This window comes from Salmo salar, chromosome ssa12, assembly GCF_905237065.1.
Source record: "Salmo salar chromosome ssa12, Ssal_v3.1, whole genome shotgun sequence".
Lineage (NCBI taxonomy): Eukaryota > Metazoa > Chordata > Actinopteri > Salmoniformes > Salmonidae > Salmo > Salmo salar.
In genome coordinates, this window is record NC_059453.1 from 60122330 (window position 1) to 60145900 (window position 23571).

Here is a 23571-nt window from a genome sequence, read left to right on the forward strand (position 1 = left end):
TCAAGCACTGAATTTCAAACAAATTCAACCACAAAGACCAGGGAGGTTGCCTCGCAAAAGGCAGCTATTGGTAGATGTGTGTAAAAAATAAATAAAAGCAGACATTGAATATCCCTTTGAGCATGGTGAAGTTATTAATTACACTTTGGATGGTGTATCTATACAACCAGTCATTACAAAGACACAGGCATACTTCCTAACTCAGTTGCCAGAGAGGAAGGAAACTACTCAGGGATTTCCCCATGAGGCCAATGGTGATTTTAAAACAGTTACAGAGGCCTCCCAAGTGACACAGCGGTCTAAGGCACTGCATTTCAGTACTAGCGGCGTCACTACAGATCGGAGTTCGATAACAGGCTGTGTTACAGCCGGCCGCGACCGGAACACCCATGAGGCGGCACACAATTGGCCCAGCGTCAATCGGGTTTGGCCGGCCGGGATATCCTTGTCCCATTGTGCTGTAGTGACTCCTGTGGTGGGCCGGGCGCATGCACACTGACACGGTCGCCTGGTGTACGGTGTTTCCTCCGACACAATGGTGCGGTTGGCATCTGGGTAAGGCGAGCAGTGTGTCAAGAAGCAGTGCGGCTTGGCGGGGTTGTGTTTTGGAGGACGCATGGCTCTCGACCTTCGCCTCTTCCGAGTCCATACGGGAGTTCCAGCGATGGGACAAGACTAACAATTGGATATCACGAAATTGGTGAGAAAAAGGGGTAAAAAGTACATAAAAAAATATATGTTAAGAGTTTAGAGCTGTGATGGGAGAAAACTGAGGATGGATCAACAACTTCGTAGTTACTCCACAATATTAACCTAATTCAGAGTGAAAAGGAAGCTTGTACAGAATAAAAATATTCTAAAACATGCATCCTGTTTTCAACAAGGCACTAAAGTAATACAGCAAAAAATGTGGAAAAGCAATGAACTTTTGTTGTGTTTGGGGCAAATCCAATACAACAGAGTACCTCTCCATATTTTCAAGCATAGTGGTGGCTGCATCATGTTATGGGTATGCTTGTTATTGTTAAGTGGTGAGGGTTTGGTGAGGAAAACCTGGATCAGTCTGCTTCCCAACAGACACTGGGAGATTAATTCCCCTTTCAGCAGGACAATAACACAAAACAGTTGCTTAACAAGAAGACACTGAATATGGCCGAGTTACAGTTTTGACTTAAATCTACTTGAAAACGTATGGCAATACCTGAAAATGGTTGTCTATCAATGATCAACAACCAAATTGACAGAGCTTGAAGAATTTTGAAAAGAATAATGAGCAAATTCTGAACACTCCAAGTGTGCAAAGATTATAGAATTACCGAGAAAGACTCACAGATGTAATCACTGCCAAAGTTGCTTTTACAAAGTATTGACTCAGGGGTGTGAATACTTATGGAAATTACATGTACTATATATACAAAAAAGTATGTGGACACCCCATTCAAATTAGTGGATTCAGCTATTTTAGCCACACCGGTTGTTGAAGTGTAAAATTTAACACAGCCATGCAATCTCCATAGACAAAACATTGGCCTTACTGAACAGCTCAGTGACTTTCAACGTGGCATTGTCATAGGATGCCACAAGTCAGTTCATCAAATTTTATACCCTGCTAGAGCTGCCCCGGTCAACTGTAAGTGCTGTTATTGTGAAGTGGAAACGTCTAGGAGCAAAAACGGCTCAGCCGTGAAGTGGTAGGCCACACAAGCTCACAGAATGGGACCTCATAATAATCGTCTGTGGAAAGGCGTTTTCAGCAGTGACGAATCACGCTTTACCATCTGGTAGTCCAAGGAACGAATCTGGGTTTGGCGGATGACAGGAGAACACTATCTGCCCCAATGCATAGCGCCAACTGTATAGTTTGTTTGAGGAGGAATAATGGTCTGGGGCTGTTTTTTTATGGTTCAGGCTAGGCCTCTTAGTTCCAGGGAAGGGAGATCGTAATGCTTCAGTATACAATGACATTCTCGACTATTCTGTGCTTCCAACTTCGTGGCAACAGTTTTGGAAGGCCCTTTCCTGTTTCAGCATTACAACGCCCTCGTGCACAAAGCGAGGTCAATACAGAAATGGTTTGTCGAGATTGGTGTGGAAGAACTTGACTGGCCTGCACAGAGCCCTGACCTCAACCCCATCAAACACCTTTGGGATGAATTGGAACGCTGACTGCGAGCCAGGCCTAATCAACCAACATCAGTGCCCAACCTCACTAATGCTCTTGTGGCTGAATGGATGTAAATCCCCACAGCAATGTTCCAACATCTAGTGGAAAGCCATCCCAGAAGTGTGGAGGATGTTATAGCAGCAACAGGGGACCAACTCCATATTAATGCCCATGATTTTGGAATGAGATGTTTGACGAGCAGGTGTCCACATACTTTTGGTCACGTAGTGTGTTTCTGAATTTCATTTTCAATACATTTGAAAAAAATTCTAAAAACATGTTTTCAATTGGTCATTATGGGGTATTGTGTGTAGATGGGTGAGAGAGAAAAAGCTATTTCATCCATTTTCAATTCAGGCTGTAAGACAAAATGTGGAAAAAGTCAAGGGGTATGAATACATACATACTGAAGGCACTGTACATACACCCATAACCGGAAATTTTACACATTATACATATTACAGTACTATAAGGGACAAGCCTAAAGTAATTATGGTTCACATGAGATTCAAGAGCATTGGAGGAAATTCCCTTTAATCAATCACCAATATTGAATGCTTGTTTAGATAAGTTAGAACTCACCAACGCCCACTGTACTTAGAAATACTATGTTTAAAAAAAAAAAAAAAAAGAATTACCCTTTATTTCCAAACCATAGTTACATTAGGCAACTCTGTATAATATCAAAAAATAGTATTTGTTGACTGAACAATGATATCTACAAAGATTGTGGGTGGCAATCTCCAATGTGGCAGTCAAAACATGAATGGACATAAAAGCACATGGTTTACTGTACTTTTCTGCGTTAGGCCTATATTTCACTAAACCGCACTGCTGAAAAGTCTTAATTACCATCAATGGTAAAAAAATAAGAGAAGATTCTTTAATTTGCAAGTGTTACATAACACATTTATACCTAATGATCTACTGTGAGACTTGTATATCTATAAAACATAATATCTAACATTTAACATCCTTTAGATTAAAACACTGGAATTCATTGATGAATAATATATTTTTTTAAATAAAGAAAATTGGGACTGTAAGAATGTGTATATTAGTTTGGTGGAGATAGCTCGATCGCTACGTTCACCATCAGGCTGGTTCACCATCCAGGCTGTGTGATTAGTCATAAAACTTAATATTGTACAAGAAAAGTCATAAAGCATCAGAAATATGGAGGCAAACTGTAAACAGCAGCTCCTCGTTTTACGTTCATATTGTATCATACATGCTGTCCATCTAATAACGGAAAACACACACCCAAACACACACACTTAAAACCAAACTGACACCGGTTTATCAATAGATAGACTATGAGGACAGCTCTTTAAGGCTTGTAACACAACATTAAAATAGAGGGTGGGGAGAGCGCAATACCGCAGAACATGCACTACTACACAAGCGTTGCAGTTAGTCATTACAGTTATCCTGGCGTGTAGAAAACAACTCAGACACGTCTTTGTTTCTCATTTAGCAGAAGCACTTTTCGTTCACACAAGACAATGCAAGCCACGCCACATCAGCCCGTATTGCTGTGGTTCCACCAGAAAAACAGCCAGTGGAAGGAAATGCCAACAATCTGGTGCAATTAAGAAATAGTAGGCAAAAAATTATCTAGGCAACGCCACACTCTCTCACATAGATCCAAGGGTGAAATTGAGAGTTCCAACGGGAGACATTACAAGGGGAGATAGTAAACAGTAGGAACTAGGCTAATCTGTGAAAAATGACTATGGAAAAGCCAGCAATTCAGAGGACACAGAAATGCCCATTTAACCCCTGCATACAAACACAAAAACATGTCAAATCGAACAACAGGGGCAAGGGATTACATGGCTGAAGTTTGCACGTCAATGTAAAACATCGGACTCATCTTAGAAGTCCAGCGAAAAGCTCTTTCAAAATTGGCAGTATTCAACCTCACTCCTTGAGAAGTAACCGTCCGTATCAAACTGAAATTCGTATCAAAGATTCTTACATGACTGGCCTGAGACGTGTTCTTTGCCCATTGTCTGTTTTAACATGAAAAGTAATGAAAACTTAGATGCAACACTTAACACAGACATGGAGACTGAAAAGATCAGCTTAATGAAGCTTAATGAGAAAGCTTTTTTTTGTTGGTGTGTGTGTTGAGGACAATAGACAACTACAATATACTAGATCCCAGAGGTCACAGAAGGTTGCTGAGGTCACAGAAGGTTGCTGTGGTGGTCCCACAGGTTCGGCAGTATTACATGCAATGAACCATAAATCAGAGTTACAGTCCCTACTCCAAAAACAAAAGTGTCCAGTTCTCAACACACACAATAATTGTACAGCTTACCACATTCAATTAACACATTTATCATTTACAGTTAGCTGCTGAGATTAATGCCATGCGATCGACAACCACTGATTGGGTGGTGGAATAGTACTTTTACACTGTCAACCGCTTTTTAGACTAGGTTGTATTAAAACCTAAATGTACGTATCACCTGTTCCTCATCAAAATAACCAAGTCGTACCGACTCATAAGAGCTTTCTCTTCAGGTTTCAATGCAGACGGCTGAGAATGGAAAGAAAAAAATATATTGGTAAAACACTGTACTTGCATCACATGAATCCAGCAGCTACATTTTATACATATAACGCCATTGCACAATGTTAAGCATCATCATACCAAGGTTAGCTGCAGTCGTAAATTGACACACAACAGAACATTTTGACCTTAAGTTTTAGTCAACACAGACCGCACTGTTGGGGTGCAAGGGATGCTGGCTTTACACGACAGCACACTAAACTGGATTTCAGCTCCTTGTCAATTTCATTATGCATAAATTGAGTGTGGAAACTCAGAAAGTTGAAATCCCCGTTTCTCAAGGGATAACCACTGACAGAGCGGGCTCCTCTCACTCTAAAAACTCTGGTTGAGTAGGTGACTGCTGCCATCTTTAGTTGAGGATGATGTATTAAAATGTCAGACTATAGACTCATAAAACCAAGATGGCACCTTGCCTTCTAATATGGAGACAACTTTAAATGTGACATAAGATGATTATGACTCTGCTTACATTTAGATTGAACTCCTGTAATGAATTAAAGAAATGTATACACATCCAGCAAAATTAAATAGACTGCAACCTTCCTTTAAAATGTGTAAATATTCAGGAATACTCAGTGTGCGTTGAGCTCAATTCCATTTCAATTAGTTCTTATTGAGTGATAAATACATACTGAACTGGCATTGAACTCAACCCAGGTTAGAGACAGAACTGTGCAACTTTAAAAGTGCCTGTGAGAAGGAAGGAAAGAGAGAAGGCGGTGAAGGTAGAGGAAAAGGGTGAAATAGAGCTGGGGAGGATTGTGAGTGAGGCCTCTACCAGTCTGCATTGTCCCAGGTTTCCTCAGCAGGTTTGGCGGGGGCGGCTGTGGGGCTTTTCTTGCCCTTGGCCTCTCCGCCAGCAGCGTTGTCCCAGTTGTTGTCCCAGGCCTCCCAGCTGTCTCCAGTGCTGTGTTTGTTGTTGGATGCCGCCTTCGAGCCCCAGTTGTCGGAGCTCTTCTTCTCGGCGGCAGAGTTGTCGACATTGGTCCAACTGTCGCTGCTTGGGGACTTCTTGGGCTTGGAGGAGCTGGTGCTGCCAAAGGACGTCCAGAAGTCCTGCGCAGGGGCCTGGCCTAGTTCTGGGCCTGAGGAGTTGAACTGGTAACCTTCAGTGGCGTCCATGTTCTGGTAGCTCTCTCCTTCTGACCTGTGGGAGAGGGTTCGTCACAAAGAGGGTAGACGGTCATCTCAGAAATAAAGACCCTCAACTGACACATCACTATGCCAAATTCCAGATTCATTTAATAATTTGGATTTACCCGTCCTCTGGCTTTCCAGCAAAGAAGTCAGTCATATCTTTCCAGCCTTTTGCACCAGCATCCTGAACCTGAGAAGAGGGAACACATGTCAAACAAAATTGAGAAAACATCAATAGACATGAAATGTTGATTAAAAAAAAAAGTCTACAACACTCACCAAAACAAGTTTACAATCATGTTTATCAGATTCACAATAGTTCATTGACCAAAGTAAAGGTTGTATAAGGTTGTACAAGTTAATATAAGTACAATTCAATCTACACAGTACTCACCACCAGAATAACAATAGCAGCAAGAGAAAAGGGAGATAAAAATTGCATGAATATCTTCAAAATGTACATCAACACACCCAAACCAGTCTCCTTTTCAGAGTAAGCAGTGCGATGACAGCACCAACGTATTTTGCCTTGCTAAACTTAGGCTAATTCCTAATGAATGCATAGCTTCCCACGACCCTTGCTCGGGAGACTGGTTGTAGGTTTGCAGTGTGGCAGAGGTCTGCCTTCTCCTACCTTGGATGCCAGCCCAGCAATGCCAACGGACATTTCATCTAGCAACTTTCCATCTTTTACCTGGACAAGCCAAATCACCGTTAATGGAAATGGAGACAACTTACAGCATCAAGAGGTGGGTGTGTAAATCAGGACATCACCACACAGGCTAGCTCAGGCAGTATTTCTGATTGTGAACAGTTGCACATTTTATTGTGCGCAAAGTGATTAGTCTTAGATATTTTTTACTGAGAGGACAATAAATGTGGTGATTAGCCTACTTATGAGACAGTAGGTGATTTCTGTAAGTCTCAGTCAAGATAGTTTCTTAAAATGTGTGTTTTCAAATCTATGTGGAATTTTTCTACATCAAGCAATTAGCTATTACACATGCACATTATAGTCAGTCACTAGAGCAGACACATTCCAAAGGAGACAATGCAATTCAAATGTAAAGATGGTTTTATGAAGCATATTAGCCTATTAACTAACTTTAAACAGTGTTACCTTTTCGTGGGTAGGTTTGATAACATTCTCATTTAATGTCTGTCCTAACTCTGTGGCCTAGTTGGGAGTGACAGGGAGAAGATGTGTGAATTAAACAGAACAGTTCGACATTCACGACAAGACACAAGACACTGACTGAATTTCGGAGTAGCAGGCAGCTGAGGCAGGCGAGGGAACTATCATTCCATTCACTAGGACATTAAACAAGCACAGTCAGCACAGCGAACAGACGGCTGACCCTCAAAGGGAACTGAGCAATGGAACGGTCATGCAGGGATAAATAACCCTATGGTTGGTGAGTACAAAATACGTTTATTATTATGCCAGGAATGTTCACACTCCTTGAATGGTTTCTCAACCATTGTCTTAATGAGCCACTAAAGTGAAAGTGACCAAGAACTTCATATTAATTAATCATTTTAAAAACTACTACAACCCTTGACATTAAGATTATCCATCAACTTCAAAATAGATGTTTTTCTGTCTGCAGCCAAGAAAAGCTCAAAGTAACACTACTGGTTAGGCTAACTGTACTTATCCACCATTTTGCAGTGGTGGGTCTGGTCATTTTCAAATAGGACACCGATGACCAGCCGACAAGCTTAGGGTGGGAATGAATACATTCATGAAAACAATGAGTAAAATGGGAGATGCAGGTATATGGACAAAGAGCATGCATTTGTTATTGATTTTACCGGCTCTGGGGGCGGCTTATAGCCCCTAAACTACGTCCAGAGAAAGCAAGGATGTTAAAGAAGCGACAAACAGTTCAAACTACAGTAATGTTCACAGAATAAGGTCAGTTATTTATGTCCAGTTCATTTATGAGCAAAAATAAAAAGGGAAACCTGTGGAAGAAAATCTATGTTCCATGAGCTCTAAAGGCTAAACATTTGCACTGCTGTTTCTGCTGCAGAGAGAATCACATACAGTGGTGCATCCATAGAATTAAGTTATATCTGGAATAACTATTTTTCTGTGGGTACATCATATGGAATTAGGAGGTTGAACCTCTTAACCAATACATTAAAATGTCTTACTCAAAAAAATGACCCTAGCTTGGTATTTCCTGAGAGTGGGGGCTAGAACTATATATCTTTAGCAGATCATCATGACTATCCACACTGACTATATGCCCATCCACGGGTCTCTACCCACTCAGACAACTGCTAAAATTATTACTGGATTAGATTTATTACTCCATTACGCTGCCGTCCATTGATTATTGATCGCGATTTACATATTTGTCCTGCTACTGGTCACTATTACTCTTGTTTACATGTACAGTATATTTTACCATTAGTATATTACCATAAGTATTTATACTGAGTATACAAATTGCTCCTTCAATTACAGACTGACCAGGTGAAAGCTATGATCCCTTATTTGATGTCACTTGTTAAATCCACTTCAAATCAGTGTAGCTAGATGAAGGGGAGGAAACAGGTTACAGAGCCTTGAGACATAGATTGTGTATGTGTGCCATTCAGAGGGCCTTTAATAAGTGCCTTTGAACGGGGTATGGCAGTTGGTGCCAGGCGCAACGGTTTGTGACAAGAACTGCAACGCAGCTGTGTTTTTCACGCTCAACCGTTTCCCGTGTGTATCAAGAATGGTCCACCACCCAAAGGACATCCAGGCAACTTGACACAACTGTGGGAAGCATTGAAGTCAGTATGGGCCAGCATACCTGTGGAACGCTTTCGAAGTCCAACTCAATATTAGGAAGGTGTACCTAATGTTTTGTAAACTCAGTGTGTATATATTTCTGCTACCAGTCACTTTTCAGCCCTGTTTACATATACAGTACCAGTCAAAAGTTGACACACCTACTCATTCCAGGGTTCTTTATGTGTACCATTTTCTACATTGTAGAATAATAGTGAAGACATCAAAACTATGAAATAGCACATATGGAATCATGTAGTAACCCCCCCAAAAAAGTATTAAAATCAAAATATATTTTATATTTCAGATTCTTCAAAACTAGCCACCCTTTGCCTTGATGACAGCTTTGCATACTCTTTGCATTCTCTCAACCAGCTTCATGAGGTATTCACCTGGAATGCAGGAAAGAACAGCTTTAATAAGCAAAGAGAAACGACAGTCCATCATAACTTTAAGACATCAAGGTCAGTCAATGCGGAAAATTTCAGTCGCAAAAACGTGCAGTCGCAAAAACCATCAAGCGCTATGATGAAACTGACTCTCATGAGGATCGCCACAGGAAAGAAAAACCCAGAGTTACCTCTGCCACAGAGGATACGTTTATTAGAGTTACCAGCCTCAGAAATTACAGCCCAAATAAATGCTTCAGAGTTCAAGTAACAGACTCATCTCAACATCAACTGTTCAGAGACAGCGTGAATCAGGCCTTCATGGCCGAATTGCTGCAAAGAAACCACTACTAAAGAACACCAATAAGAAGAAGAGACTTGCTTGGGCCAAGAAACATGAGCAATGGACATTAGACCAGTGGAAATCTGTTGAGTCCAAATGTGACATTTTTGCTCCCAACCGCCATGTCTTTGTGAGACGCAGCATAGGTGAACGGATGATCTGCGCATGTGTGGTTCCCACCGTGAAGCATGGAGGTGGTGGTGTGATGGTGCTTTGCTGGTGACACTGTCAGTGATTTATTTAGAATTCAAGGAACACTTAACCAGCATGGCGACCACAACATTCTGCAGCGATACCCATTCCATCTGGTTTGTGCCAATGTGGGACTATCATTTGTTTTTCAACAGGACAATGACCCAACACTCGTCCAGGCTGTGTAAGGCCTATTTGACCAAAAAGGAGAGTGATGGAGTTCTGCATCAGATGACCTGGCCTCCACAATCACCCGACCTCAATCCAATTGAGATGGTTTTGGATGAGTTGGACTGCAGAGTGAAGGAAAAGCAGCCAAAAAGTGCTGAACTCCTTCAAGACTGTTGGAAAAGCATTCCAGGTGAAGCTGGTTGAGAGAATGCCAAGAGTGTGCAAAGCTGTCATCAAGGCAAAGGGTGGCTACTTTGAAGAATCTAAAATATATTTTCATTTGTTTAACATTTTGGGTTACTACATGATTCCATGTGTTATTTCATAGTTTTGATGTCTTCACTATAACTCTACAAATTTGAAAATAGTAAGAATAAAAGAAAAACCTTTGAATGAGCACGTGTCCAAACTTTTGGCTGGTACTGTGCATCATACTAAATCAAATTACATTTTATTTGTCACATGCCCCGAAAACAACAGGTGTAGACCTTACTGTGAAATGCTTACTTACAAGCCCTTAAAATCAACAATGCAGGTCAAGAAATAGTTTATTTATTTATGCATAAACCCACCTCAACCACTCCAGTAAACCTGCACATTGAATAAAGGTACTGGCACTGACCTAAACATACTCTTGCGTTCTCGTGTTTTTTTTAACTCTCATCGTAGTTATTATTATTATCACTGCATTGCTGGAAAGAGCTCTGAAGGTAAGAATTTCACTGTACTGCTTTACACCTATTGTATCCTGTGCATGTGGCGAATAAACTTTGAAACCTATTTATTACTTGTGTCATGCGAGCATGAGCATAATAATGGTTTGCTTTTTCATCAAAAAGGGATTCACACAATCACATCTTTATCAACTTTGTTAAATGGCAACTCAGACCTTAAGAGTTTGTATCTACACATTCATATAAATAGTCTAATCTAAATACACGTTTTTAGAGCAGTACAGTAAGTTGCAAAATGATGCTAGTAAAACAAATCTTAACGATATCTTAATAGTAACTAAAGGTTTAAAAAACTTGATGGTGCTAATCAATAGGGTACTAATTAACTGTTTAATAAAAGAAAGTCATACCTTTAGAGTTGCTGAGGTTGCAAGTTTTGCAGTCTGTTCCAGTGAAAAGATGGGAAAAAAGTTATTAATAAACAGTGAAATTAAGTTCTGTGACAGGATAACAGCTTTCCTTGGAGATACTTACATTATCTTTGGCGACTGCTGCAATTTTGCTTGCTCCGATTGTGAAATTGCTCCAGCCCTATCAAACAAAACATGTCACACATGATTCACCACAGCAGATATCTTAAACTCCGCGTCCCAAATAGACACACGAGTCACCATGACAGATACCTTAAACTCCAAGTCTATGTCCCAAATATAGGGAATAGGGTGCCATTTGGGAACCCCCCTTTACTTCAGGGCTATGCAGATTCCCAGATGCTGTGCCATATTACTGCCGTACCGAGTAAATGGAAGATAGAGCGTTGTTCAGGACATCATCCTCCTTCTTCTCTGGGGTCGGTGTATTCCCAAAGCCAACATAGCGGTTCTCCTGATTCCCACTATAACCGCCACCACTACAGGGGAAATGGTATGTTTGCATAAATTATAAGTCTTCATAAAAGGTGAGCAAAAACATAATATATAATAAATTACATTTAGGAAATGCTTTTATGTAACGTGACTTACAATCACGCGTACGCATATGGGTGGTCCCAGCGGGAAAGAAAAAAAAAGACAAATATGGATGAAATTGATCTTAAAGCAAAAGTACAAATGTGTACTTTGTGGTATCTTACTTTTGGATTAAGACCCTGTGCTATATTTTGGTTGAGCATTTACAGATAAAGTCTTGAAAGTTGTTAGTTAAAATTATGGTTAAGAATATATATAAAGAGAAAAGCAGATTCAAGTTATCTTTAAACAATAGTAAAATGTGCTCTGTGGCATCTTACTTTTGGATGTAGACTGTGCTTTATGGGTACAATATGTTAACAGTGCATTCGGAAACAATTCAGAATCCTTGACTTTTTCCACATTTTGTTACTCTAAAATGGATTACATAGTTTCCCCCCCTCACCAACCTACACACAATACCCCATAATGACAAAGCAAAAACAGGTTTTTAAAGTGTTTGGAAAAATTATTACAAATAAAAACCTGAAATATGACATTTACACAAGTATTCAGACCCTTTACTAAGTACTTTGTTGAAGCACCTTTGGCAGCAATTACAGCCTCGAGTCTTCTTGGGTATGACAATACAAGCTTGGCACTGTAAACTCTCCCTCCAGACTCATATTAAACATCTCCAATCCAAAATTAAATCTAGAATCGGCTTCCTATTTCGCAACAAAGCCTCCTTCACTGACGCCGCCAAACATACCCTCGTAAAACTGACTATCCTACCAATCCTCGACTATGTCATTTACAAAATATCTTCCAATACTCTACTCAGAAAACTGGATGCAGTCTATCACAGTGCCATCCGTTTTGTCACCAGAGCCCCTTATACCACCCACCACTGTGACCTGTATGCTTTAGTCGGCTGGCCCTCGCTTCATACTCGTCGCCAGACCCACTGGCTCCAGGTCATCTATAAGTCTATGCTAGGTAAAGCTCTGCCTTATCTCAGCTCACGATAACAACACCCACCCGTAGCATGCGCTCCAGCAGGTATATCTCACTGGTCATCCCCAAAGCTAACACCTCCTTTGGCCGCCTTTTTTTCCAGTTCTCTGCTGCCAATGACTGGAACAAATTGTAAAAAAAAAAATCACTGAAGCTGGAGGCTTATATTTCCCTCACTAACTTTAAAACATCAGCTATCTGAGCAGCTAACCGATCGCTGCAGCTGTACACAGCCCATCTGTAAATAGCCCACCCAATCTACCTACCTCATCCCCATATTGTTTTTATTTACTTTTCTGCTCTTTGCACACCAGTATTTCTATTTGCACATCACAATCTGCTCATCTATCACGCCAGTGCTAATTTGCTAAATTGTAATTACTTCGCTACTATGGCCTATTTATTGCCTTACCTCCTCACGCCATTTGCACACACTGTATATAGACTATTTTTTTCTATTGTGTTATTGACTGTACGCTTGTTTATTCCATGTGTAACTCTGTGTTGTTGTTTGTGTCGCACTGCTTTGCTTTATCTTGGCCAGGTCGCAGTTGTAAATGAGAACTTGTTCTCAACTAGCTTACCTGGTTAAATAAAGATGAAATAAAGAAAGAAAGAAAGAAATAAAAATGTATTTATCGAGTTTCTCCCATTCTTCTCTGCAGATCCTCTCAATCTCTATCAGGCTGGATGGGGAGTGTCGCTGCACAGCTATTTTCAAGTCTCTCCAGAGATGTTCGATCGGGTTCAAGTCTGGGCTCTGGCTGGGCCACTCAAGAACATTCAGAGACTTGTCCAGAAGCCACTCCTGTGTTGTCTTGGCTGTGTGCTTAGGGTCGTTGTCCTGTTGGAAGGTGAACTTCGCCCCAGTCCTGAGCACTCCAGAGCATGTTTTCATCAAGGATCTCTCTGTACTTTGCTCTGTTCATCTTTCCCTTGATCCTGACTAGTCTCCCAGTCCCTGCTGCTGAAAAACATCCCCACAGGATGATGCTGCCACCATCATGCTTCACCGTAGGGATGGAATTGTCCAGGTGATGAGCGGTGCCTGGTTTCCTCCAGACGAGACGCTTGGCATTCAGGCCAAAGAGTTCAATCTTGATTTCCTCAGACCCGAGAGCCCTTTAGGTTCATTTAAGCAAATTCCAAGCGGCTGTCATGTGCCTTTTACTGAGGAGTGGCTTCTGTCTGGCACACTCTACCACAAAGGCCTGATTGGTAGAGTGGTGCAGAGATGGTTGTCGTTCTGGAAGGTTCTCCCATCTCCACAGAGGAACTCTGGAGCTCTGTCGGAGTGACCATCGAGTTCTTGGTCGCCTCGACACAATCCTGTCTAGGAGCTCTAGGGACAATTCCTTCGACCTCATTGCATTTACTCTGACATGCACTGTCAACTATGGGACCTTGTATAGACAGGTGTACGCCTTTCCATTTTTTTTACATTTTACCTTTATTTAACCAGGTAGGCTAGTTGAGAACAAATTATCATTTACAACTGCGACCTGGCCAAGATAAAGCAAAGCAGTGCGACACAAACAGAGTTACACAAGGAATAAACAAACGAACAGTCAATAACACAATAGAAAAGTCTATAAGCAGTGTGTGCAAATGAAGTATGATTCGGGAGGTAAGGCAATAAATAGGCCATAGTGGTGAAATAATTACAATTTAGCAATTAAACACTGGAGTGATAGATGTGCAGAAGATGAATGTGTAAGTAGAGATACTGGGGTGCAAAGGAGCAAAAAAATAATAATAACAATATGGGGATGAGGTAGTTGGATGGGCTATTTACAGATGGGCTATGTACAGGTGCAATGATCTGTAAGCCGCTCTGACAGCTGATGCTTAAAGTTAGTGAGGGAGATATGAGTCTCCAGCTTCAGTTATTTTTGAAGTTCGTTCCAGTCATTGGCAGCATAGAACTGGAAGGAAAGGCGGCCAAAGGAGGAATTGGCTTTAGGGGTGACCAGTGAAATATACCTGCTGGAGCGTGTGCTACGGGTGAGTGCTGCTATGGTGACCAGTGAGCTGAGATAAGGCGGTGCTTGACCTAGCAAAGACTTATAGATGACCTGGAGCCAGTGGGTTTGGCGATGAAGATGAAGTGAGGGCCAGCCAACGAGAGCATACAGGTCGCAGTGGTGGGTAGTATATGGGGTGACAAAACGGATGGCACTGTGATGGACTGCATCCAATTTGCTGAGTAGAGTGTTAGAGGCTATTTTGTAAATGACATCGCCGAAGTCAAGGATCAGTAGGATAGTCAGTTTTACGAGGGTATGTTTGGCAGCATGAGTGAAGGCTGCTTAGTTGCGAAATTGGATGCCGATTCTAGATTTTATTTTGGATTGGAGATGCTTAATGTGAGTCTGGAAGGAGAGTTTACCGTCATAGCAGACACCTAGGTACTTGTAGTTGTCCACATATTCTAAGTCAGAACCGTCCAGAGTAGTGATGCTAGACGGGCGGGCAGGTGCAGGCAGCGATCGGTTGAAGAGCATGCATTTACTTTTACTTGCATTTAAAAGCAGTTGGAGGCCACGGAAGGAGTGTTGTATGGCACTGAAGCTCGTCTGGAGGTTAACACAGTGTCCAAAGAAGGGCCAGAAGTATACAAAATGGTGTCGTCTGCGTAGAGGTGGATCAGAGAATCAGCAGCAGCAAGAGCGACATCATTGATGTATGGAGAATAGAGTCTGCCCGAGAATTGAACCCTGTGGCACCCCCATAGAGACTGCCAGAGGTCCGGACAACAGACCCTCCGGTTTGACACACTGAACTCTGTCTGAGAAGTAGTTGGTGAACCAGGCGAGGCAGTCATTTGAGAAACCAAGGCTGTTGAGTCTGCCGATAAGAATATGGTGATGGACAGAGTCGAAAGCCTTGGCCAGGTCGATGAATACAGCTGCACAGCATTGTCTTTTATCGATGGCGGTTATAATGTCGTTTAGGACCTTGAGCGTGGCTGAGGTACACCCATGACCAGCTCGGAAACCAGATTGCATAGCGGAGAAGGTACGGCGGGATTTGAAATGGTCGGTGATCTGTTTGTTAACTTGGCTTTCGAAGACCTTAGAAAGGCAGGGTAGGATAGATATAGGTCTGTAACAGTTTGAGTCTAGGGTGTCTCCCCCTCTGAAGAGGGGGGTGACCACGGCAGCTTCCAATCTTTGGGGATCTCAGACGATACGAAAGAGGTTGAACAGGCTAGAAATAGGGGTTGCAACAATTGCGGCGGATAATTTTAGAAAGAGAGGGTCGAGATTGTCTAGCCCAGCTGATTTGTAGGGGTCCAGATTTTGCAGCTCTTTCCGAACATCAGCTATCTGGATTTGGGTGAAGGAGAAATGGGGGAGGCTTGGGAAGTTGCTGTGGGGGGTGCAGGGCTGTTGACCGGGGTAAGAGTAGCCAGGTGGAAAGCATGGCCAGCCGTAGAAAAATGCTTAATGAAATTCTCAATTATCGTGGGTTTATCAGTGGTGACAGTGTTTCCTAGCCTCAGTGCAGTGGGAGGAGGTGCTCTTATTCTCCATAGACTTTACATTGTCCCAGAACTTTTTTGAGTTTGTGCTACAGGATGCAAATTTCTGTTTGAAAAAGCTAGCCTTTGCTTTCCTAACTGCCTGTGTATATTGGTTCCTAACTTCCCTGAAAAGTTGCATATCGAGGGGGCTATTCCATGCTAATGCAGAACGCCACAAGATGTTTTTGTGCTGGTCAAGGGCAGTCAGGTCTGGAGTGAACCAAGGGCTATATCTGTTCCTGGTTCTAGATTCTTGAATGGGGCATGCTTATTAAAATGGTGAGGAAAGCACTTAAAGAATAACCAGGCATCCCTTCCCCAGGGGACAGGATTGTGTCCAATCAATTGAATTTACCACAGGTGGACTCCAATGAAGTTGTAGAAACATCTCAAGGATGATCAATGGAAACAGGATGAACCTAAGCTCAATTCCGGGTCTTATAGCAAAGGGTTTGAACACTCAGGTAAATAAGCAAAAAATTCAAAAAATTATATTGTGTGTAGATTGATGAACATTTTTTATTTAATCAATTTTAGAATAAGTCTGTAACGTAACAAAATGTGGAAAAAGTCAAAGGGTCTGAATACTTTCCAAATGCACTGTATACACACAAAACATTAAGGACACCTGCTCTTTCCATGACAGACTGACCCCTATGATCCCTTATTGATGTCACTTGTTAAATCCACTTCAATCAGTGTAAATGAAAGGGAGGAGTGAGGTAAAGAAGGACTTTCAAGCCTTGAGACAATTGAGACAGACTGTATGTGTGCCATTCAGAGGGTGAATGGGCAACAAAAGATTTAAGTGCCTTTGAATGGGGTATGGTAGTAGGTGCCAGGCGCACCAGTTTGTGTCAAGAACTGCAAAGATGCCTGGTTTTTCACGCTCAACAGTTTCCCGTGTGTATCAAGAATGGTCCACCACCCAAAGGGCATCCAGCCAACTTGACACAACTGTGGGAAGCAATGGAGTCAACATGAGCCAGCATCCCGGTGGAACGCTTTCAACACCTTGTAAAGTCCGTGCCTGAAAAATTCAGGCTGTTTTGAGAGGGGGAGGGGAGCTGTACATCTGCCTCAGAGACAAGCAAGTCATGGATACAATGGTCTCACCTCTGATAAGAGTTCACATCGTCACTCAACCAGTCCTCAAACACCTTGTCTGAAGGGTTTCCCGAGTTCTGGCCAGGGCCCCCTGAGCTACATTGGAAAACCAATCACAGATTATTATGGGATATGAAATATATGAAATATATATGAAATATATGAAATAACACTCTTTTCTCCCTTACCGATGAGACGACGAAAGTCCGGTCTTAGCCTGAGACGGAGTCCAGTCCTTGGCAGAGGAAGTTTCAATAGACCACTCTTTCCCTTCTGCAATGGTTGCAACCTGTCAATAGAATAAAGAGGCATGCATTTCAGTGAGTGAGACCATTACAGATGTACTGTTTGATATTAGCATTGGAAATTCAGAAATGATGATTTGGAGTGTCCCCAGCAACTTTATTATGTACATGACCATTAAAATAATGACTCAAAAGGGAGGCTTCCTTACCTTGTCTCTGAAAAGTGCAGCAGGTCTGCTGTTATATTTGTCCTGCATGGTCCAGGTGGCATCATAATCATCTTGGAGTTCCAGAAACATACGAAACTTTCCGTTCCCTCCCGCCTTCATCTTCTCCAGCTCAATGTCCTTCCACTTGTCCATGGTAACAGAGCGCACAAAGCTACAGTACAGAGATCACATTAGGGGTTAAATACTTCCAAACTGACTTGACAGGAAATGTTACTTTATTTTTATTTAACTAGGCATGGGACCTTATATAAGAAGACATTTGGATGACTAGGTGGGTTAAAGAATAGAACTGGTAATCATCATTTTAGAAGGGCATGGCTGAAGGCTTGAACAGTGACTTATTCAGGATAAGAGATTCAACAGTAGAGGTTTGACATTCATGCAGACGAGCATAAATACCAACACAATCAGAATAATCGGCCTTTTGGAACTTGTAAGTTACTCACCTAAGGTGTACTCCCAAGCCTCTGTGTTTGCCAGAACATTCCAGACAAATCCAGATCCCATAGGTCACACTCACCCACTGAGGATTGAAGCCCCCACACTCAAAGCAAAGCTGAGAAAAGAGGGGAAAATGTTGGCTCACTATTTGATGTCGATATTGAAAACATGGATGTGGACACTGGACACTGTCACATTGAATATCTCAACAGAGATTGTTTACCCTCAAGGTCCTAACGTCAGTGTCCATATTAAACCTTAGCTAGTTCAGCCTTGGCCCTTTGGGCAATCAAGTCGTGACTAAGCCAGCTACAACGTTACTGGTCAAACAGCAAGTTAACGTTAACTAGCTACTCACGTTGTTTTCCTCCTGGGTTCTCACTTCCTTCAAAACTCTTCTGGTCCTTGGGCTTGCCATTTTGACTGACACTGAAGATAGTAATTATTAGCAATCTTACACATAAATCACGTCCTAGCTTCCTCTGTTATCACCAACCAAGCCGGCATCAAAGCAATAACGTGTATAGCTTAGCTAACTACCAAGCGGTAGGACGCCTTTGACAGACTTTGAAAGCCATACCTTGTTAAATAAACAATATTCAAAAACAATGAAAATACGAACTGACTGCAACTAGAAAGCTGAATGTCATTCAATAGTCTATACTATGTAGGATAGTATATCTGAAGAGATCTAGTTACTGTAGCTAACTGATGTTAACTATTACTATGCTACTGCTAGCTCGTAGTCTCTTACCAGGCTGGGTATTGTAGAAACTAAAGAAAGCGGTGTTTAAAGCGTCTCTCTTGCTTAGCTAGTTCGATATGGCTTTTTGCTAAATACGTGGAGTTAAATGACATCCATTGAGAAGAGCTATGCTAGCGGATGGCAAACACCGGTGGCCATGTTGACAACTAGCCAGTGGCAGATTTGCCTACGTTGGCATTGCAATGCATTATGGGTATATTTTTAAATCGTACCTTTTTTTAACTAGGCAAATCAGTTAAGAAGAAATTCTTATTTTCAATGACGGCCTATGAACAGTGGGTTAACTGCATTGTTCAGGGGCAGAACGACAGACTTTATGCCTTGTCAGCTTGGGGTTTCGATCTTACAATCTTTCGGGTTACTAGTCCAACGCTCTAACCACTAGGCTACGCTGCCCAGTGGTTAGTTCTGTGACACCGACAGTCAAACACTGTTATGTGGAGCATTATTCCAATTGCCTGAGTAATTGTACCAATTAAAATGCAGGATGCATACATAGCTAGCTACAATATTAGTCTATTGAAGATAAATGTCACTTATACAGCCAAAATGTTAGCATCATGAGGCTTTCATCTCTGCAATAGTAATGGCATATTTTTGTAGGCTCTCAGCCATGGTTTACTGGACAAAGCCTATGGGAAAATCAATGTCGTTTCTGGAGAGTTTTGGGATAAACTCCGAAAATAAGGTCTGTGGTGAACATAGGCTTAGGAGATATCATACGTTTAGATAATATTCATTAGCTAACGTAACTTTTTGTGAATTTTGAAGCATGTATGTACTTTTTTTAAAGCACATAAAAGGCTTCTTAATTCATAAAGGTCATGTTAACTGACTGATATTATCTCATAGAACAAAACGTATAAGATCTACTAAGCCTGTGTTAACCTCAGACCTTATTTTCAGCTATTATCCCCAAACCATATTTTTCTCCCCATTCATTTGCCCCATAGGAATGGCTGAACGAACCAGAGAAATCATTTGCGGTTTTTAGGACTACAAGTTGGCGATCTCTATTGATAACAAGTTTAGGCTAATTATGCATAAGTAGTTTTTTTATTGTATTTATTCGTTTCAATACTGCTTGCTCATTTCAAATTAACATTCAATGTAGCCTACATTTCATCCCAAATGAAATAGCTAACTAAGCCTAATCATTTTTATGAAGTTAGATCAAGGAAAGCCACAGCTTTATCAGAGACATAGGCTTACATCATCAGAATAATACCCATATCTAATAATCTACAGGGGTGCGAATCCTATATTTTATTTTGCTTCAACAATTGGAAATGACGCAACACTTCAAAATAAGCTTTCATAGTCGTGGAGAAATCTAGGCAACTAAATATGAGGCGTATGAGCCATTTGGATCTAAAAAGCAACAGGCCTGTAGACCTATTTCTACATGCCAACCCCTCCCCACGAGACAAAAAAACAGACAGTGATTTGGGAATTCTAAATTCCAACAGAACAAAGTGTATAAGTCAATATCAAATATTTCAATGCCCTTGGACACGGAAAAATGGGTCACCTTTTTTAACACGAATGCTACCTGATTCAAAGTATGGAATGACCCTGTGTGACTCTGATGACTCTCCAACCACTATACAAAGTGGTTGGAGAGTCATCAGTGGCGAGTAAAGTGCAACCTCAGCCCACTCACACTCCTGGGGTAGCCTTGAATTAAAGAACCAAGTAAAATAACCTTTTATATATACTGAAGAAAAAAATTGACGCAACATGCAACAATTTCAACGATTTTAACATTCAATTCTCTGGCAACAGCTCTGGTGAACATTCGTGCAGTCAGCATGCCAATTGCATGCTCCCTCAAAAGTTGAGACATCTGTGGCATTGTTGTGTGACAAAACTGCACATTTTAGAGTGGCCTTTTATTGTCCCCAGCACAAGGTGCACCTGTGTAATGATAATGCTGTTTAATCAGCTTCTTGATATGCCACACCTGTCAGGTGAATGAATTGTCTTGGCAAAGGATAAAATGCTCACTAACAGGGATGTTAACAAATTTGTGCACAATATTTGAAAGAAATAAGGGGTTTGTGTGTGTGGAACAATTCTGGGATCTTTTATTTCAGCTCATGAAACATGGGACTAACACTTTACATGTTGTGTTCGTATTTTTGTTCAGTATATATGTCTATACAGTGCATTCAGAAAGTATTCAGATCCCTTGACCTTTTCCATATTTTGTTACATTACAGCCTTATTCTAAAATTGATTAAATTGTTTTTTTTTTTCAATCATCAGTCTACACACAATACCCCATAATGACAAAGCAAAAAAAGGTTTTTAGAAATGTTTGCAAATGTATTAAAAATAAAGAACTGAAATATCACATTTACATAAGTATTCAGACCCTTTGCTATGAGACTCGAAATTGAGCTCAGGTGCATCCTGTTTCCATTGATCATCCTTGAGATGTTTCTACAACTTGATTGGAGTACACCTGTGGTAAATTTTATTGATTGGACATGATTTGGAAAGGCACACACCTGTCTATATAAGGTCCCGTAGTTGACTGTGCATGTCAGAGTAAAAACCAAGCCATGAGGTTGAGGGAATTGTTCGTAGATCTCTGAGACAGGTTTGTGTCGAGGCACTCTTCATAGTGCTGGCCGCCCGGTCAAACTGAGCAATCGGGGGAGAAGGCCTTGGTCAGGGAGGTGACCAAGAACCCAATGGTCACTCTGACAGAGCTCCAGAGTTCCTCTGTGGAGATGGGGGAACCTTCCAGAAGGACAACAATCTCTGCAGCACTCCACAAATCAGGCCTTTATGGTAAAGTGGCCAGACGGAAGCCACTCCTCAGTAAAAGGCACATGACAGCCCGCATGGAGTTTGCCAAAAGGCACCTAAAGGACTCTCACGCCATGAGAAACAACATTCTCTGGTCTGGTGAAATCCAGATTGAACTCTTTGGCCTGAATGCCAAGCGTCACGTCTGGAGGAAACCTGACACCATCCCTACGGTGAAGCATGGTGGTGGCCGCATCATGCTGTGGGGATGTTTTTCAGAGGCAGGGACTGGGAGCCTCGTCAAGATCGAGGGAAAGATGAACGGAGGAAAGTACAGAGAGATCCTTGATGAAAACCTGCTCCAGAGCGCTCAGGACCTCAGACTGGGGCAAAGGTTAACCTTCCAACAGGACAACGGCCCTAAGCACACAGCCAAGACAACACAGGAGTGGCTTTGGGACAAGTTTCTGAATGTCCTTGAGTGGCCCAGCCAGAGCCCAATCAAACATCTCTGGTGAGACTTGAAAATAGCTGTGTAGCGACACTCCCCATCCAACCTGACAGAGCTTGAGGGGATCTGCAGAGAAGAATGGGAGAAACTCCCCAAATACAGGTGTGCCAAGCTTGTAGTGTCATACCCAAGAACACTTGAGGCTGTAACCACTGCCAAAGGTGCTTCAACAAAGTACTGAGTAAAGGGTCTGAATACTTAGTTGTGGAGGGCCAGGCAAGGCCCCTGTGGCCTCATTTATAAACCATGCATAGTACAAAAAATACCCGAAAATGTGCCAGCCCAGTTTTCAATCAAAAGTTAGATTTTTGTTTTTTATGAACTTGAGGGGAGAATGGGCTCACCTCCCTGAAAACTTTAGACCAGTGGTCACCAACCTTTGTGGCATCAAGATCACTTTTGCAGTCAAAAGCCAGCAGAGATCTACCTCTCAGAATTATTTTAAACATGACTTAAAAATTGTAATATTAACCTAATAAAAACAATTCTGTAGGAATTAGGTTTGTGCAGTAGGCTTAATGTATTATAACAGCACATTGGCTATAGGCCTGGCCTGACAATATTGTTATTCTCAGACAATGTTGGATGTGCTCTGACATGTCATATAGGCTGTTATCAAACTTTGCTGTGGCCGGGGTCGTGGAAGCTATAGGCACAGTGGTTGTAGCTGTCTGATTAGCAAGCGCAGTAGGCGCCCTCGATTTAGCCACAGATCTCCCATGCAACAAATTACCATGCGCAACTATCATTTAATTGGACCTAGTAAAATATATACACTATTGAACAACAATTAGTCTTTTGTATGCCGTGCCACGACATGCCAAGAGTTCCAAATGATTCAGCAAATAAAGGGGTGTTTTTATCACCATAAAAGGTGAGTGGATGTGTTTCTTGCTCATTCTTGCTCATTTAATGTTCATTCAGAAATGTAGCGTGAAATGTACTCAACTGTTATAAATGAGGCCACAGGACCACTGTTGTAAAGATTGAGTTCCTGTAATGTCTATATATGCCCACTAGATATCAATTTATTCACACAAATGAAGGACACAACTTGGAAACAGCACGTTTGTAGAAGTTTGTAAAACCATCAAAGTTTGTAAAACCACTTGCTAACCAACCCAGCACAATTTCACTGATAGGGGCTAAAGAAAAGGTATATTCTCATCAAATCAAATCTATTTATATAGCCCTTCTTACATCAGCTGATATCTCAAAGTGCTGTACAGAAACCCAGCTTAAAACCCCAAACAGCAAGCAATGCAGGTGTAGAAGTCATCCACTGCAATAATAAATGCTTTCTTGAAGAGGTAGAACCCTTTTTCCACTTGATTTGGAATGTTTTGTTGAATATATTGTGCTGTACTTCACTAAAAAAGATTGCAGTTAGATTGCAGTTTAACTGCAGTATACTGCAAATACTGCGTCCAAAATAACACAGTTTTTTTACTGCAGTAATTTTCCAGTGTAACTGCAGTTAAAGTGCAGTATAACTGCATCAAGTACACTGCAGTTATTCTGCAATTATTGCCTCCAAAATACCACAGTCGACTGCAGGTACTGCACTTTTACTGCCGTTATA

The 23571-nt window shown here is 41.6% G+C and overlaps 1 protein-coding gene across 9 annotated transcripts; it reads right to left on the reverse strand.

Annotated features, from left to right (window-relative positions):
• Positions 1 to 2671: 2671 nt before the first annotated feature.
• LOC106565400 (ADP-ribosylation factor GTPase-activating protein 1) lies at positions 2672 to 18992 on the reverse strand. Of its 9 annotated transcripts, XM_014132472.2 has the most exons (14): positions 18710 to 18992; positions 18314 to 18384; positions 17961 to 18070; positions 17494 to 17665; positions 17228 to 17328; positions 17049 to 17135; positions 11238 to 11352; positions 10977 to 11033; positions 10853 to 10885; positions 7701 to 7730; positions 7006 to 7062; positions 6520 to 6579; positions 6008 to 6075; positions 2672 to 5895 (listed from the first exon to the last, which is right to left on the reverse strand). In XM_014132472.2, exons 2-14 carry the CDS (start codon positions 18371 to 18373, stop codon positions 5523 to 5525), a joined length of 1323 nt encoding a protein of 440 aa, XP_013987947.1. In that variant the 5' UTR covers positions 18374 to 18384; positions 18710 to 18992; the 3' UTR covers positions 2672 to 5522. The 9 variants fall into 9 exon arrangements, with proteins under 9 accessions (XP_013987947.1, XP_013987949.1, XP_013987950.1 ...); XM_014132474.2 differs by lacking the exon at positions 7701 to 7730; XM_014132475.2 differs by lacking the exon at positions 6520 to 6579 and having other exon boundaries at positions 6008 to 6069.
• Positions 18993 to 23571: the final 4579 nt, after the last annotated feature.